Genomic DNA, 16427 nt, shown 5'->3' with positions numbered 1-16427 from the left:
TTCCTTGTGGTCTGTGATTCTCTGCAGATTGATCACACAAGGCCTACACGCTCCGATTACTCTTTTTAGGTCACTTGTGCTTAGAGCACAAACTAGTTACACAGACTCATTTATTTCATTTGACTTTTGATTTTTTTTTTTTTAAAGATTTATTTATTTATTTGACAGAGAGAGATTACAAGTAGGCAGAGAGGCAGGCAGAGAGAGAGAGGAGGAAGCAGGCTCCCTGCTGAGCAGAGAGCCCGATGCGGGACTCGATCCCAGGACCCTGAGATCATGACCTGAGCTGAAGGCAGCAGCTCAACCCACTGAGCCACCCAGGCGCCCTGACTTTTGATTTTAATTGTTTCTTTTTAAATACCATTTTATAAATCTGTAAAATAGTTACCGTAATTCCAAACTTAGGTTTACAAAGCCAAGTCTGATTTTAAAAATCTAATTTATATCTGTTTCTTCTACCCCATTCTTGCCACCCTGAGCCCCTAAGAATAGCTGTCTTTTAAAAATGATTTAATTTTCCTTTTTAATATAAGCAAAAACATACACACGCATGCTCTTTGTTTGGCCTCCCCTCTGTCAAACTGTTTTTATTATGTGGTCACGGTAAGGTCCATTTTCTTTGCTTTTTTTTTTTCCTTTTTATATCTCTTTATATTTAGGGAGGTTTATAATTCTGTTCTAATGGTTATCTTTATGTTAACACCTTGGTAGTCTAATGAAACTTTCCCCTCTGTTCCTGTGTGTGTGTATGTGTGTGTGTGTATGTGTCCCATGTCCCATTGTCCCATTGTCCCATTACTGAAAATGACTACTGTTTACTATTTTTTGTGATCCTCTTATCCAGGATCTAATTTGAAGTAATTATCCTCTTGCTGCAAGGTAGTATCTCTGAAATACACAGGAGCCTCATCCTTGCTCTTCATGGACTTCACATTTTTCCCTTCATTTTCTGATATTTGTACTACTCTGTAGAGTATTAAGCATTTCCTATAATATCAACTCACTTATGATTATCTACAGGTAAAAATATATTTGAAGATAATTGCTAGTTTATATGTTAGTGTTTATCCCATGTTCTTCCCCCCCACCCTTTTTCTTCAATTGAGCTCATTTCTAGTAGATTCCTTAGTCTGCCTTCAGCTCCTGTCATGGTCTCAGGGTCCTGGGATCGGGCACTGCATCGGATTTCTGCTCAGCAGGGAGCCTGCTTCCTCCTCTCTCTTTGCCTGCCTCTCTGCCTACCTGTGATCTCTGTCTATCAAATAAATTGGAAAAAAAAAAAAGAATGATCCTTGAGGTCCTACATGTTCCTAACCATTTGTCTTTAAATATAAAGGCCACATAAACTGGATGTAAAATTTGTGGTTTATGTTTTCTTTCATTAACATCTTAAATATGTTTCCATTGTTTTCTGGCATAAAGCAATGCTGTCAGTCCTTTTGGTTAATTTTTTCAGATATGCTGTGTATCCTTCCATTATATACTTATAAATTGTCTTTTTTCTCAGAAAAGTTTCTTTGAATTACACATTTCATTATTCTGTCCTGTTGTTTTGGTTTTCTTTAAGGATTCCTGTTATATGTTTCTTGTATCTTCTTTGCTTGTTTCCTGTATCTGTCACTATCTCTTGAATGCTTCATTTCCTGTTAATTTTTTATTTCTCTAAAATTTTTCCTTTTCCTATCTTTTATTTCTCAAAGCATCGTCCGTTGGTTAATTTGTTTTTTTCTTCATTCTGTTTAGTCTCTGTTCTTAAAATGATTATTTCCTTTTATGTCTTTTCCCTGAGTTTTGTCACTTCTTTTCAAATCTTCTTTCATCTAGTCATTTCATTTCTGAGTTATGATAATATTTATCTGTAGTTTCTTTTACAAAAAGCTCCAATTGCTTTATTTTGTTTAGCTTGTTTTGAAATGTTAGGTCATAGCTTTCATCTGTTTTATTGGCATGTTTCTCTGGCTTTTTTTTTTTTTTAATTATCTGAGGAATCTTACTCTGCTCCTTTTCTCTATTTTCTGATAAAATCCTTGGATGGTATGATTCTTTTCTGTTTCTCTTCAAGTTAAATAAAGTTAAATAAGCAAGTGAAATATTTTCCTGTATTTTAAGAAGGCAGTTGGGGCACCTGGCCGGCTCAGTGGGTTAAGTATCTGCCTTTGGTTGAGGTCATGATCTCAGGGTCCTGGGGTCAAGCCCCACATCAGGCTCTCTGCTCAGCAGGGAGACTGCTTCCCCCTCTCTCTCTGCCTGCCTCTCTGCCTACTTGTGATCTCTCTCCTCTGTCAAATAAATAAATAAAATCTTAAAAAAAAAAAAAAAAAAAGAAGGCTGTGTAAGCCAAATTAGCCCCTCCTTCTACTGTTTTTGCAAAGTGATTTTAAAAAAAAGGACTTTTGATACCTGAGACCTGCCCCCACTGCTTCCTCCTCTATTTTATTTAGATTCCCTCTTTCTTTTGCTCTTTATTGTTCCTCTCCTGCTTAAATGTGGCTTTTTCCCCCAGCACTGTCTTCACACCATGGGGCTGTACCCTGAAAGGGAAGTTCAGTTTTTCATTGAGCATTTATAGGCTTCAGCACTCTGGTGCCGTTACACTGCCCTCTTGTACTCACCCAGAACATTGGAATCTGCAGAGCCCTCTCCAGTTTTGGTCACATATTCTTTCTTTTTTCTTAAGATTTTTAAAATTTATTTTATTTATTTGACAGAGAGAGAGAGATCACAAATAGGCAGAGAGGCAGGCAGAGAGAAAGGGGGAAGCAGGCTCCCCGCTGAGCGGAGAGCGTGATATGGGGCTCGATCCCAGGACTCTGAGACCATGACCTGAGCTGAAGGCAGAGGCTTAACCCACTGAGCCACCCAGGTGCCCCTTGGTCACATTTTCTATGAATATATGTTAATTGGGGGGTTCTTGCATTCTCAGGGCTATTAGAGAATGTCTTTTCTCTCTCACAGATGCTGAGATCTCCTAGATCTTTGTCCTCACCCTGTCTTATTTAGGTGTTCATGGGGGTACCTTGTTGTCTAGTTTTTATTGTTCATATTGCTTATAGGTGTGTTTTGCTAACCTGGTTGCTCAATTTTTATGAGAGAATTTAAATAGCTTTACACATACATCCATTTCCATACAATCTTTTTTTATTTTTATTTTTTGAATTTTAATTTTTTTTTTCCATACAATCATTAAAGGAGAAAACATTTGCGAGACTTAAATTGGCAGTTTGGAGGGAGGTGCTCAGTGATTGTATGTATTTCAACATTGCAAAGATTGATACTTTAAAAAAACTGAGCTAGACTTGTTAATAGTCTTGTAGATAACATTGAGACTTTGTTGTTTGGGTTACAAGATAGACATGGTCATAGATACCTTTTAGTGGTATTCACAAGAAGTAGACTTACCGGATAGAGATACTGGTGTAGTGAAGGGACTCAAAGCTGTTTCATACCAGTAAAAGTTAAAAGAAATAAGACTTAGGTTAACAAAGAGAAGATGTGGAGATATTACTGTTACATATAGTTTGTTTTTCTCCTGGGGTACAGCTAGGTTCAAAGAGATAAACTTTCAAAAGAGACATAATTTGGGCTAAATGTTAATAATAATTTTCTAATCATCAAAGTACTCCAAAGAGGGTGTTCTTTCCTTTTTAAAGAGAAATTTATTAAGGGGGCCCCCTGGGTGGCTCATTCAGTTAAGCGTCTGCCTTTGACTCAGGGTGGGATCCCAGCTTCCTGGGATGGAGCCCTACATCCACCTCCCTGCTCAGCAGGGAGTGTGCTTCTCCCTCTGCCTATCCCCACCACACCTGCTGTCTCTCTTTCTCAAATAAATAAAAATCTTAAAAAAATTATTAAGGAAAGTGGATATACAATGTTATATTAATTTTTGCTGCACAACATAGTGATTCACACCTCTGTATGTAGTGCTCATCTTGGTAATTGCAGCTGCTATGTCACCATACTCTGTTACAACATTATCGACTATATTCCCAATGCCTTCCTTTTCATTGCTGTCACTTACATATTCTATAACTGAAAATTTGTACCATTTAACCTCTTTTACCCATTTTGTCTGTTCTCTATACTCCCCTTCCCTTTGGCAATAACCAGTTTATTCTCTGTATTTTTTAAATTATTTCATTTGCTTCTGTTTTTTGTTTGTTTTGTTTTTTAGATTTCACACATATGTGAAGTCATACAATATTTGTCTTTCTCTAATTGACTTATTTCATTTAGCATAATAACCTGAAGAGGGTGTCCTTTTTTGACAGGTAATGATCCATCCCTCCCTGGAGGTATTAAAAAAATATGATATTTTTTTACCAGTTTGAGTTCACACTTCATAAAGATAGGTGGACTGTGTAGTCTGCATGCCCCTTCTACCTTGAATTTTTAGCAATTTTCTGCTAAAGCTTTTTTCTTCTTGAGCTTTCTGCAGTTTAAATGCCTGGAAAGTGATACTATACTTTGACCACACTTTTTTTTTTCCATATTACTGTGTTTTTAATACAGTACTTACAACAACAAAGTAGACAAAATGCCAGTGATTCGGGTCATAATGGCATATCTCTGGGAAGCCCTTGAAGCAAAGAGCATATCCTTACTGCTTTTCTCTTCTATAGCTATAGTAAGCCTTGCCCATGAAGGTGCTCAATATACATTTATTGAATTAAACTGGAAAGAAGGACTTCCTGTTGATTGGAATTTCTACTTGGGAGCACAAGTCTTTCCTTATAAGTTAAAACAGGAAACTGATTTCTGCAGTTACAAGCAAATCCATTTTCATGTATTTTTTAAACAATGCCATCTGAAAATACTTCAAAGACTAAAATGATATAAAGCATATGTCAGTCATTCTGTGGGCTGTGCCCAGCCTCTAGGTTCTGATGAATAAGAATGACTCCTTCTTTCTCTTGAGTTCTAGGGAAGTGTAATTAAAAAAAAGAAAAAGCAATGACTTTTATGAAATTATCTCACAATGAGGAATCTTTAGCCAAATGAAAAGTGATTGAAATAAAAGTAAAAGTTCCTTGTCCTCAGGTGACATAACTGTATTGGTAGTTATAAAGTTTTCCTTGGAATATTAGATTATTAAGTATTAAACCTAGAATGGCCTTTTGAGATCACCTGACTGAGAAGTTCTTACCTGGAGGATAGTGATGGGCTTTTAGGGGTCTGTGAACCTATTAAAATTGCATACATTTTTTGCATGTTTGTGCACATAGGCATTTTTCTGAGGAAAGGGTGATTTTCTTTAGATTCTCAAAAATGTCTTGACCCTGACAAAGGTTCAGAATTTATGAACTCTTAAAAAAAAAAAAAAAAGAATTTATGAATTCTAGTCCATTTTCTTAGCAGTAAAGATAGACAAGGAAGGGGACGCCTGGGTGGCTCAGTTGGTTAAGCAGCTGCCTTCAGCTCAGGTCATGATCCCAGCGTCCTGGGATCGAGTCCCACATCAGGCTCCTTGCTCCTCGGGGAGCCTGCTTCTCCCTCTGACTCTGCCTTCCACTCTGTCTGCTTGTGCTCGCTCTCGCTCTCTCTCTCTCTGACAAATAAATAAATAAAATCTTTAAAAAAAAAAAAAAGATAGACAAGGAGGCACAGAAATTCTGCTGGCTTCGTTGAGGTCACTCTGCTGAATGCTGATGAAGCAGGGTTGTTCCTACTTGAATGAGGGCTAAGAAGCCTTGTACTAAGATAGGCATTTTTTTTGGTATTTGTTCATTTAATCCTTTTAACCCTCGCCCCCTTTGGAAATAGCTCTCCTGATGATCCTTATTCTGTAGGTGAGGAAACAGAGAGAGATCAGGTTCCACAATGAATGAGTGAAGCAGGAATCAGACTGAGGCATTGTGATTCCAGAGACTATACCCTGAGCAAATGTAGTCCACCACTCCTCAAGAGGGGATTGGCAGGGATGCCACGTGGCCAGTAAACTGTTTGAGGACTTTGGGAGTTGAAATCTGGGATGAGAAAAGTGGTTCTTGTTTGTTGTAAAATAAATGAAGGATTATTACAACTTTTGATCGAGATAAACGTGTTGAAATTTTCTTTCTAGCATGCCATGATGTTGCCCGTCTTGACCCATCATATCCGCTACCACCAATGCCTAATGCATCTAGACAAGTTGATAGGCTATACTTTCCAAGATCGTTGTCTGTTACAGGTAAGAAATACTCTCCTGTACACTCACATAACAGCAAAATAGGAGTAATTCATCTTGCAGGTTACAAATAGAACATTGAGATTCTCCATTTCGGGAGATAATGAGGGTGTTTAGTAACACAGCTCTCTCCATTACTCTACTCTGGTTGATACTTTCAAACACTTTTTCTTACCTTTCATTTTATTTTATTTTTATTTTTTTGACACTATCCCTAAAGAAATAGACTAAAGCTAAAATTTGTCTGTCAAACCTGAGTCCTTTCTTTAAGGCTTGCGTTCTTTGTGGCTCTTCTTTCCAGGTGATAACTATTGTAATTCTCCTTTGAAAGATGTGGATTTTGGGGTTTCTTTTTAGAAAAGGCCTTGCACTAGAGCTCTGGAAATTTGACCCTGGAGAAGATAAGATGGAAAGATCAGGGCTTAAAATTTTACTGGATAGATCGCTTTCAGCCATTTCGTTTGAGAGAATGTAAAGATGGCACTTCTGTGCTGAGTTTTTCAGACTAAATTTATTTTGTTAAAATTTTAGCTGGCCATGACTCATCCGAGTCATCACTTAAATTTTGGAATGAATCCTGATCATGCCAGGAATTCTTTATCTAACTGTGGAATTCGACAGCCCAAATATGGAGATAGAAAAGTTCACCACATGCATATGAGGAAAAAAGGTATGTTTGGATTCTACTCTTGTGTTTTCGTCTATGTTCCCTGTCGTAAATTAAGTCTCCACCAGGAAGAGTTTCCTGGTGACTGTTGCATATTCTCATTTTATAGTGCTTTCTGACCCATACGTAACAGCATTCACTTTGAGCATTATTATAAGGATGGATGAATTTTTTAGGAAAATTTTTTGCTACTATCAAGTGTTTTAAGTAACTAAAGTGAACAGACTTGTAGACATGCAGATACCAAACTTTTTGAAATCAAACTGGGGTAAGATAGATAATTGCCTTTCTATGTAAAATATCATGGCCCTAGAATGCTTCTAACAGTATTTCCTTATTTATTTACTTTTTAAATAGGAATTAACACTTTAATAAATATCATGTCACGCCTTGGCCAAGATGACCCCACTCCCTCAAGGTAAAGTGGCTTTTGTTAATAATAGCTTTATGGAGGTATCACTCACATACCATACGAGTCACCCGCTTGAAGTATACTATTCAATGGTTTTTAGAACATTCACGGAGTGGTGCAGTCTTGATCACTACTTAATTTTAGAATCTTTTCAGCATCCCAAAAAGAAACCTGTACTCTGCATTTCCCCTCATTCTGCCCAGCCCTAGGCAACCACTTTTCTACTTTCAGTGTGCTTTCAATTTTTATGGATTTGCCTATTCTGAACATTTTATATAATGGTATCATACAAATATGTGGTCCTTTGTGACCAACTTTTTAAAATTATTGATTTTTAATCATTTTTATATATTCCAGATACAAATCTCTTATCAGATACAAATTTGCAAACATTTTTTCTCATTCTATGGATTGTTTCTTCATTCTTTTGAAGATATCCTTCAAAGCAAAAAAGTTCTGATGAAGTCCAGTTTCTCTTTTACTTGTGTTGCTTGGGCTTTTGACATCATGTTTAAGAAGCCATTGCCTAATATAAAATCACAAAGATTGGGGCACATGGGTGACTCAGTGGATTAAAGCCTCTGCCTTCAGCTCAGATCATAATCCCAGGGTCATGGGATTGAACCCCGAATCAGGCTCCCTGCTCAGGTGGGGAGCCTACTTCCCCCTCTCTCTCTGCCTGCCTCTCTGCCTACTTGTGATCTCTGTCTGTCAAATAAATAAATAAAATCTTTTTTTAAAAAAATCACAAAGATTTACATCTTTTTTTCTTTTAGGAGTTCAGTAGTTTTTTCTCTTAACATTGAGCTCTTTGGTTTATTTAGAGTTAGTTTTTGTTTATGGTGTGGAGTAGGTGCATTCCTTTTGCTGTTGATATCCAGTATCATTTGTTGAAAAGACTAATCTTTTTCCATGAAATTGTTTTGGTACCCTTGTTGAAAATTAATTGGTGGTATATGTGAAAGATTATTTTTAGACTCTGAGCTCTATTCCACTGATCTGTATGTCTGTCCTTATGCCAGTACCATACTGTCTTGATTACTATAGCTTTATAGTAAGCTTTAAAAATAAGAAATGCAAGATCTCCAGCTTTCTCTCTCTCTCTCTTTTTTTTTTTTTCACGATTATTTTGACTATTTTGGATCCATTACATTTCCACGTGAGATTTTGGATTAGTTTACCTGCAAAGAAGTTGGCTAGGATTTTGATAGGGATTATGTTGCATCTATAGTTCAATTTGTGAACAGTTGCCATCTTAATATTAAGTTTCTGAACCTTTAATATCTTTACATTTATTCAAGTTGTTTTTAATTTATCCCAATAGTATTTTATAGTTTTAAGTGTACATTTTGTATGTCTTTTGCTAAATTCATTCCTGGGGTTTTTGTGTTTTGTTTTGTTGTTATATATGGAATTGTTTTTCTTAATTTCACTTCTGGATTGTTCATTGCTGTGTAGAGAAATAAAATTGATTTTTTTATATTGATCTTCTATCTTGCAATCTTAATGAGCTCATTTGTTAACTCTAATAGTATTTTAGTGGATTGCTTGGAATTTTGGGGGGTATATGATCATATTACCTACCAATAGAGATAGTTTTACTTTTTCCTTTCCAGTCTGGATATCATTTCATTCTCTGAACATAGTTGCCTTGGCTAGAACTTCCAGTATAATACTGAATTGAAGTTGTGAGAGTGGATCTTTGTCTTCTTCCTAAAATTTTTAGGGGAAAGCATTCTTTTGCATTGAGAATGGTGTTAGCTATGCATTTTTCATAGATGTTTTTTATCTGGTTGAGGAAACTCCCTTCTGTTCCTAGTTTGCTGAATGTTTTTTAATGAAAATGTATAGAATTTTGTCAAATGCTTTTTGTGTGTGTCTGTTGAGGTCATCATCTGTTTTTTTTTTTTTTCAGCATTTACTCTATTCATATGGTGTATTATGTTCATTGATTTTTGGATATTGAGCCAACCTTACTTTCCTGGGATACATCTCACTTGGTTATGGTATATAATCCTTTTTATATGCTCTAAACTTAGTCTGCTTGTATTGTGTTGGGTATTTTGTGTCTATATTCATAAGTTATTGGTCTGAAGTTTTCCTTTTCTGTGATGTTTTGTATGGTTTTATTATTAGGATAACACTGGTCTTATATAATGGGTTGAAGATACCTTCTTATAGTAACATTCTTTTGTGCGGACTTGAGCCCCTGGAGAATCTGGGAAGAAAGTGGACTGTTTCTAAACTCATAAACACCCATGGAAAACTGAATGGAAGCAAGGCTGATGAAGCTCTGATGTTGCTCTCAGGAGGCTTATCTGTGTGTGTGAAACAAGCAGGTTATGTTCTGAAAGTCAGTAGAGAAGATTGCTTGAGGGCATATTTCTTTTTTCACCGGGCAGTTGAAAAGTTGAATAGCCAGGCTTGTCCCTCTTGGGTTCGAGGCTTGTCCCTCTTGGGTTCGAGGCTTCGAAGGATGCAGGGTGGGTTGAGCGGGTTTAGAAGTAACAGAGTTGACAGTTGCTGCAGCTCAAAACTGGCCTCTACAGCTAAGAGAATGACCAGCCATAGTTAGCATAGCTTCTTTTTCTACCTTTTTTTCATCTGTCACTTTTCTTTCTAAATTGGCTTGCCTTGAGTTGCTTTCTTGAAATTGTCATAGACCATACTATCTTCCGCTTCAATCAAGAGGTAAAAAGAAAGGCAGAATGAAACTTTAAATTCCCGTTTGAAGATGATCAGATGCCTTACTATGGTATTCTGTGAGCGTCTAAGATCAGAAAAGAACTGTCTAATTAGAAGAGCCCTTAATCACACCCTCAGGGACAGTGTGGCCATGGTTTCATTTTCCCTTCTATCTTGTAGAGTCTTCAGATGACCAGTTCTTATTTTAATAAGTGGAACCCTCAGTTCCCTACAGCCCCGTTAGCAAGGCTACACATGCCCTACACGTGTACTTTCTAGTGATGAAAGCATGAGCTTAAATTATCTTTGTTTCATCTATCCCAAATGTAGTTGTTGGTATAAATTGTCTTTTGATAGTGCTGTTCAGATGTCATGATTTAGGTTTTCTTTTGCTCTGTCACAAAGAGATGGCTTTCTTACTGAGGCAGAAGGAATTCTGAGAAACTGTGTTCATATTGAAAATGATAGAGAATAAACAAATATCTCTTGTCCTTTGCTGCTCGTGTTGAGAGCCTCTTGCTGTGTACCTGATCTTAACTGCTGATGACAGAGCTGACTCCACGTTTCTGTTCAGGAAGAGCCTCCTCGACACTTTGGTGGCCAGCTCTGCTGCTGGCCGGCAGCCCCCTGTGCACAGCTGTGGGAGCTGTACTTCAGAATCTTCCTGCAAATTCAGTTCGGTGGGACATTTATCTGGTGCCTTTTGAGTTTGAGGCAGTTTATAGGTCTTTTAGAGGAATTTAAGGCCAGTAAGACAAAGCCCCCACTTACCAGGAGGTGTGACCAAGAGGACCATAAGCCTAAATGACTTCATGAAAGGGGTCCTTTGGTAAGTGCTTCAGTGAAGGTCAAAACCAAAACATACATAGTCTGCTGTGGGGCTGATAGCTCTGGTGGTTGTTTAGGGATTATAGGTCAGTTTTTTATTGTACACTTCAGTGATTGAATTCACTTGAAGTGATTTGCCCTCTCCCTTTGTTGTCTCCGTTTGCTGTTCTAAGATGGGATGCAGTTATCCCTGCTCCTTGGGAAGTGTTTGCAGATCTTTGACACAAACACTCTCAGATTGCAAGTGTCAGTGATTGTACCTCCTCCCAAGCGAGCTTGCTCAGAGCTTCAGACTTGAGAAAGGACAGCGGGAATGAGCTGCTAACGGAAGTGGGAATGTGAAGGAGCAAGGCAGGCGGGCGGGAGGGCTGAGGGGAGGGGCTCTTGATCCAGTTCTTTTCCTGGTCCTCCTGGAAACCACTCCTCACACCCCTGCCCTTCCTGCTCTACAGTTAGTGACAACATTTTGCCAGTTCTACCCTCACACTGCCTCTGCATTCAGTCATCTTGCTATTTCTGGAGCCTGAATTCTAGGTTTTAGCTATAACTTGCTTGAAAGCTTTCAGTGATGTCTCATCACCTACTGGATAAGCCTGAACCTCCCCATCTGCATCCAGCAACCGAGACCTGGCCCCAGGCCACTTTCCCAGGCACGTATTGCTTTTCCCTGTGGCTGCTTACACACCATTACCACTGCTATCAGGTTCACTCTTTCCCTTCCTCAAACGCCAACAGTCATTCTACATCTCCCCCTGGAATGCCCCGGAACCCTGTTTTATGGCCTGATTTTCTTTACTGTAAGCATCTTGTCTGATGGTCTTTGGTTATACTCTTTCTTTTTCTTTTTTTTTTTTTCAAATAGTACCTTTTACAAAGCAAAAGCTCAGTAAATAAGTATTAAAGGAAAGAATACCATTCATGATATTATTTTCATGTCAAGTTATTATTTACATTTTCCTAGAAATAGGGAAACTTGGATATTAAGAAATAGGAAAACTTGGATGGTTAAGAACCATCAGCAGAGGTTTAAATGGCAGATTAGTATCTTACTTAATCTGATTTGGCACCAGGTAGGATTTACAAAAAGGCAGGAAGTTTTAAATAAACAAAAATCTGTCTATCAGAACTATAAAATAATTCACTTTTATGATGGCATTATCTCATGCGAATTTGCCACCCATAATTTTTTAAAGTGTCACTGTTTGAATGCATAAATCTCAGTTGTATAATTATATTTAAGTTATATAAATTTCAGTGAATTATTACCACAGAAAGGATATCTGAAGGATTAGGCTTTTGGTGGCATTCAAGTAATCCATGTATTATCAGTAAGACCTTTGGGAAAGGGACTAGAAGACTGGTAATGGAAAAAGAAGCTGCCTTGTTTCATTTTGTTTTTTGCTTGGTAGAGTCATTGGTAGACATCATATTTAAGAATGTGTTGGAACAAAGAGTGATTCACGTATGGACTATTTATTAATGTCTCCGTGTTTAAGGAAATGGTAGTTACAATTTCAATCAGTTATACATAAATGTCTTGCATTCAAGACAATAAAACATGCTTGAGTATATGTGAATTCCACTGAGTAGATTTGCTGGCTTAAAAATTCAGGTTAAATTCCAGAGGTGCTTAACCCGGGTTCCCTGGGTCCAGCAGGTCTCAGACCTGGTATCTCTGTGGCCTTCCCTTCCACTTAGTGTCCAGGTAGATGTAGTGAATAGAAGGAATTCCTGAACTGGGTGGAAGGTTCAGCTGATCTCCAACCACCCTTTCTAGCTTTAATTGACCTGTCACTGGTTGAGGCCTGGAAGGAAAGGTGAGAAAATGTCCACACCCTCTCCGTGGCAATTACACTTGGACTTGACCCATCCCAAGATGGTTTTCCATGGCATAAAGGTTGCCTTCCAGTGATTCCTGCTACAGGGAGACTGTTACGTTTTATAAAGTGTTTTGAGTTCCTCAGACCAAATGTGCTATATAAATGTTATAGTTAATCTGGATTTCCTAATGTCTTTGTTGATTCAGTTCTCAAAAACAAATGGAGTGTTTATTGTTCAGTAAACATTTCCTCTTGGAGCTTACTAGTTCTTATAAAGAGAGTGATTAAGAAGGTAGGAACAATAGAAGAAGGAACAAAGGCTTTGCGACTGTACTCAACAGTGACTAGAAGCTCACTCTGTCCATTTTTTCTGGATAAACCATTGGATTAGGAATTGTCCAGTATAATAATAAACTGAAGTGGTATTTAATCCCCATTTCTGTTTGTGGCTTATTGCTAATGTTTAGTCACAGTGAGGATACAGAAAAACATGTGTTGCATATGGGGAAATTATTTAGTGGATGGCAGACTCACTATTGAATAAGGCTGTGTGGAACTGTGACCTTGCGTTTTAACACACTGAATAATAGTCAAACATTGTGGTTATTAAAATCCTAGACATAGTTCTTGTCTCCCTGAAAGTTTATAAAACAAATTAAAGTATAGCTTATGCTAGTGTGAGTTCACTCACATAGTCTATGACTCAAAGCAGGTATTATTCTTTGATGAGATGTCCTATTTTTTAATAAAGCATAAGACAATCCAGCTATGGTTTGTCTTCACCTCAGGTACGGTTTCTGGCTTTCCATGTTAAGTAGATTTTCCTGGATAGTACTTTGAACTGTTGGGAAGAAAATAAAGTCTCTACCACAGAAAATACTATTTTCATTTTACTGACATTCGGAAAAGAACAGGATGATTCTAATTCTTTCTTTTTAAAAAAAACTCACCATTTCAGGGGACCTGGGTAGTTCAGTCGGTTAAGCATCTGCTTTTAGCTCAGGTCATGATCTCAGGGTCCTGGGATTGAGCTCCATGTCCCCACTGGACGTGGAGCCTGCTTCTTCCTCTTCCTCAGCCTCTCCCCCTGCTTGTACACTCTGCCTCTCAAATAAATAATAAAATCTTAAAAAAAAAAAAAAGACCAAAAAACTCTCACCATTTCTGTTCTTTGTTCCCGTCTCTCAGGACAACAGCTTAATAGGTTTCACAAAATTAAGTTGGCAAGAAGTCTGAGGGATTAACATGTTACCATGTTAACTAGGGCCTCTATTCCTTGATGCTTTCTCCAAGAATGATGGCAGACACTTTTGGAGTTCTGCTGTATTTGACAAAAAGCAAAGTGCAGTATCAAGTAGCTTCCAAATGGTATATTTTTTAAATATAAGGTTTAGTCAGGGGCATCTGGGTGGTTCATCAGTTGAACGTCTGGCTCTTGATTTTGGCTCAGGTTGTGATCTCAGGGTTCTGGGAACGAGGCCTGTGTTGGGCTCTGTGCTCAGCGGGGAGTCTGCTTGAGGTTCTCTCTTGGTCTCCTGCTCCCCCACACTCTGCTCTCTCTCTAAAATAAATCTTTTAAAAATATATACTGTTTAGTCACTCTTGGCTAATGGAGTAGCAGCAAAAAGTCTATTAAAAGCTAATATAAATTAGGTAAGACTAAGAAGAATAGTTTGAGGGCCTAATTAATTTCTTTCTTTTCTTTTCTTTTTCTCTTTCTCTCTCTCTCTCCTCCTTCCTCCTTCCCTTTCTCTCCATCCTCCCCTTCTCTGTTAAGCTTTTGGATTATGAATTCTTTACCACAGGCATAAGTCGTTCACTCTTTCTTTATCTCACTTTTCATTTTTGGCTATTAACTGCTTTCCAGAATGTCTTTTTCACATAAATAAAGGGTTTGAATCACATCTTTATTGCTCAAGTCTTTCTTGTTTTCTCCTATTACATTTATTATTTTTTTTAAATTCTCAACTGTGAAGGAATGTTAGGGTGGAAGAATTAACTTATGAGATATGTGAGATAATATAAAATTGAACTCAAATTACCAAGTAGATAATTTGGTAGCTGAGAGTCATTTAATTTGTAAATAAATATTTTTTTTTATTTTCCACATATACTGAAACCATAAGGTGACTTTATTTTTTTTTTTTTTTTTTTAAAGATTTTATTTATTTATTTGACAGAGAGAAACCACAAGTAGATGGAGAGGCAGGCAGAGAGAGAGAGGGAAGCAGGCTCCCTGCTGAGCAGAGAGCCCGATGTGGGGCTCGATCCCAGGACCCTGGGATCACTACCCGAGCCGAAGGCAGCGGCTTAACCCACTGAGCCACCCAGGCGCCCCCATAAGGTGACTTTAAATATGGAAACTAAACTGGCACCCAAGAAGTAGGGAACAATAAAAGATAGTATATAATTTTGAAATTAACTGAGTGACAAACATTAAATCATGTGGGGGTGGGGATGCAGGTGTGGGGGTGTGCCAGCATCGCTGGGGGCTCCAGCAGTTATGACAGGTACCCTGCTAACATTAAGAATGAGTAGGATTTGGGAGAAGTAGCATAGAAAAGACAAGCAGTAGTGTGTCTCGTAGAGGTTGGTTTACTAAGAGTTATAAATTGCTGTTGAAAGTAGATGAGGGGATGCCTGGATGGCTCAGTTGGTTAAGCGTCTGCCTTCATCTCAGATCTTGATTCCAGGGTCCTGGGATCGAGCCCCACATGAGGGTGGGGGTGGGGGGGTGGTCCCTGCTCAGCAGGGAGACTGCTTCTCCCTCTGCCTCTGCTAGTGCTCCACCTGCTTGTGCTCTCTGTCAAATAAATAAAGTCTTTAAAGAAAAAAAAAAAAGAAAGTAAATGAAATGAAAGTAAATGACTACTGTGGAACTAGATAAAAAATGGCCTTGAAAGCTAGGCAGGTTTGACTTGATAGTCAGCTATTGAAATTTTGGCGAAGATAAGGTTCAGTGTCAGAGATATTTGAAGAAGTCCCTGGAATAAGGTGAGATCCTGCACAGGCCCAGTCCTGTCACTTGCCTTTGTTGCTTAGGTCCCGGGGGCCCAGTGTGCTCTCGTTTCCCTGTCATTTTTGTCACCATCCTTTCTGGTTTCCTCCTGTGGTTTGTCTCTCCACTGTCGGCCCTGAAACAGGCACTCGGGTTCTTTCCATATGTAGCTTCGGATGCACATCACAGTCTGCTCTAACCAGAGTCTGGTGTGTCTTCTCCGCTTCACAGAGCCGGCCCCCACTGGCTTCAACAGCGTCCTCAGCACTGCTGCATCAGTGTGCTCTCTGTATCTTACTTGAGTCTGTCTCTTTCTTGACAACTTGCCTCCTTTTCTGCAACCCCTGGCCCCCGCCAGTCCTCTCTCTGCTGGTTTCCCTTCTGCGTGACCTCAGGTGTGACCCTCCCCTGGGCTCTATCCTGGGACCCCTTCTCTCTAGCTGCATTCTCTCCCTAGGTAGTATCATCTAGTTCCATCACCTGAAGTTCTGTCTAAACATTGACCACTCTTAGAGATTTTTTACCAGCTTTGTTCTTGCCCATGAACAGCAAGTTAATATATTACTGGATTTCTGGATTTGGTTGTTTTATAGACATTTCAAAGCAAAGGTGCCTAAAATGCAACTCCTGCTTCTGCCCAAACCTGTTCCCCTTTTGGTCTTCCCCTCCCAGTAGATGGCACTGCCTTTCACCCAACTGTGGAAGCCAAAATCTAAGCATTGACTTTCATTCTTTCTTCTCTCCCTTCCTCCACCATCACCTCCCCAGCCTGAGCCTCTCATGTCTCGCCGGATGGCCATAGTACCCTCCTCAGTGCTTGTCTTCCCTGCACACATTTTTTTGCACAGCAGCTA

General features: G+C 38.7%; 1 protein-coding gene across 5 annotated transcripts in view; it reads left to right on the top strand.

The window, feature by feature from the left end:
• DROSHA (drosha ribonuclease III) overlaps window positions 1–16427 on the top strand; it is a 119960-nt gene that overhangs the window by 66446 nt on the left and 37087 nt on the right. For all 5 annotated transcript variants that reach the window (XM_059416946.1, XM_059416949.1, XM_059416950.1 and 2 more), the window contains 3 exons: window positions 6059–6166; window positions 6695–6833; window positions 7188–7248. In XM_059416946.1, coding sequence (XP_059272929.1) covers window positions 6059–6166; window positions 6695–6833; window positions 7188–7248 — 308 coding nt within the window. The remainder of the gene's footprint in view (window positions 1–6058; window positions 6167–6694; window positions 6834–7187; window positions 7249–16427) is intronic.

Source organism: Mustela nigripes, chromosome 12, assembly GCF_022355385.1.
Source record: "Mustela nigripes isolate SB6536 chromosome 12, MUSNIG.SB6536, whole genome shotgun sequence".
Classification (NCBI taxonomy): Eukaryota; Metazoa; Chordata; class Mammalia; order Carnivora; family Mustelidae; genus Mustela; species Mustela nigripes.
The sequence above is the reverse complement of the archived record's forward strand: the minus strand, read 5'-3'. Positions and strand labels throughout refer to the sequence as shown.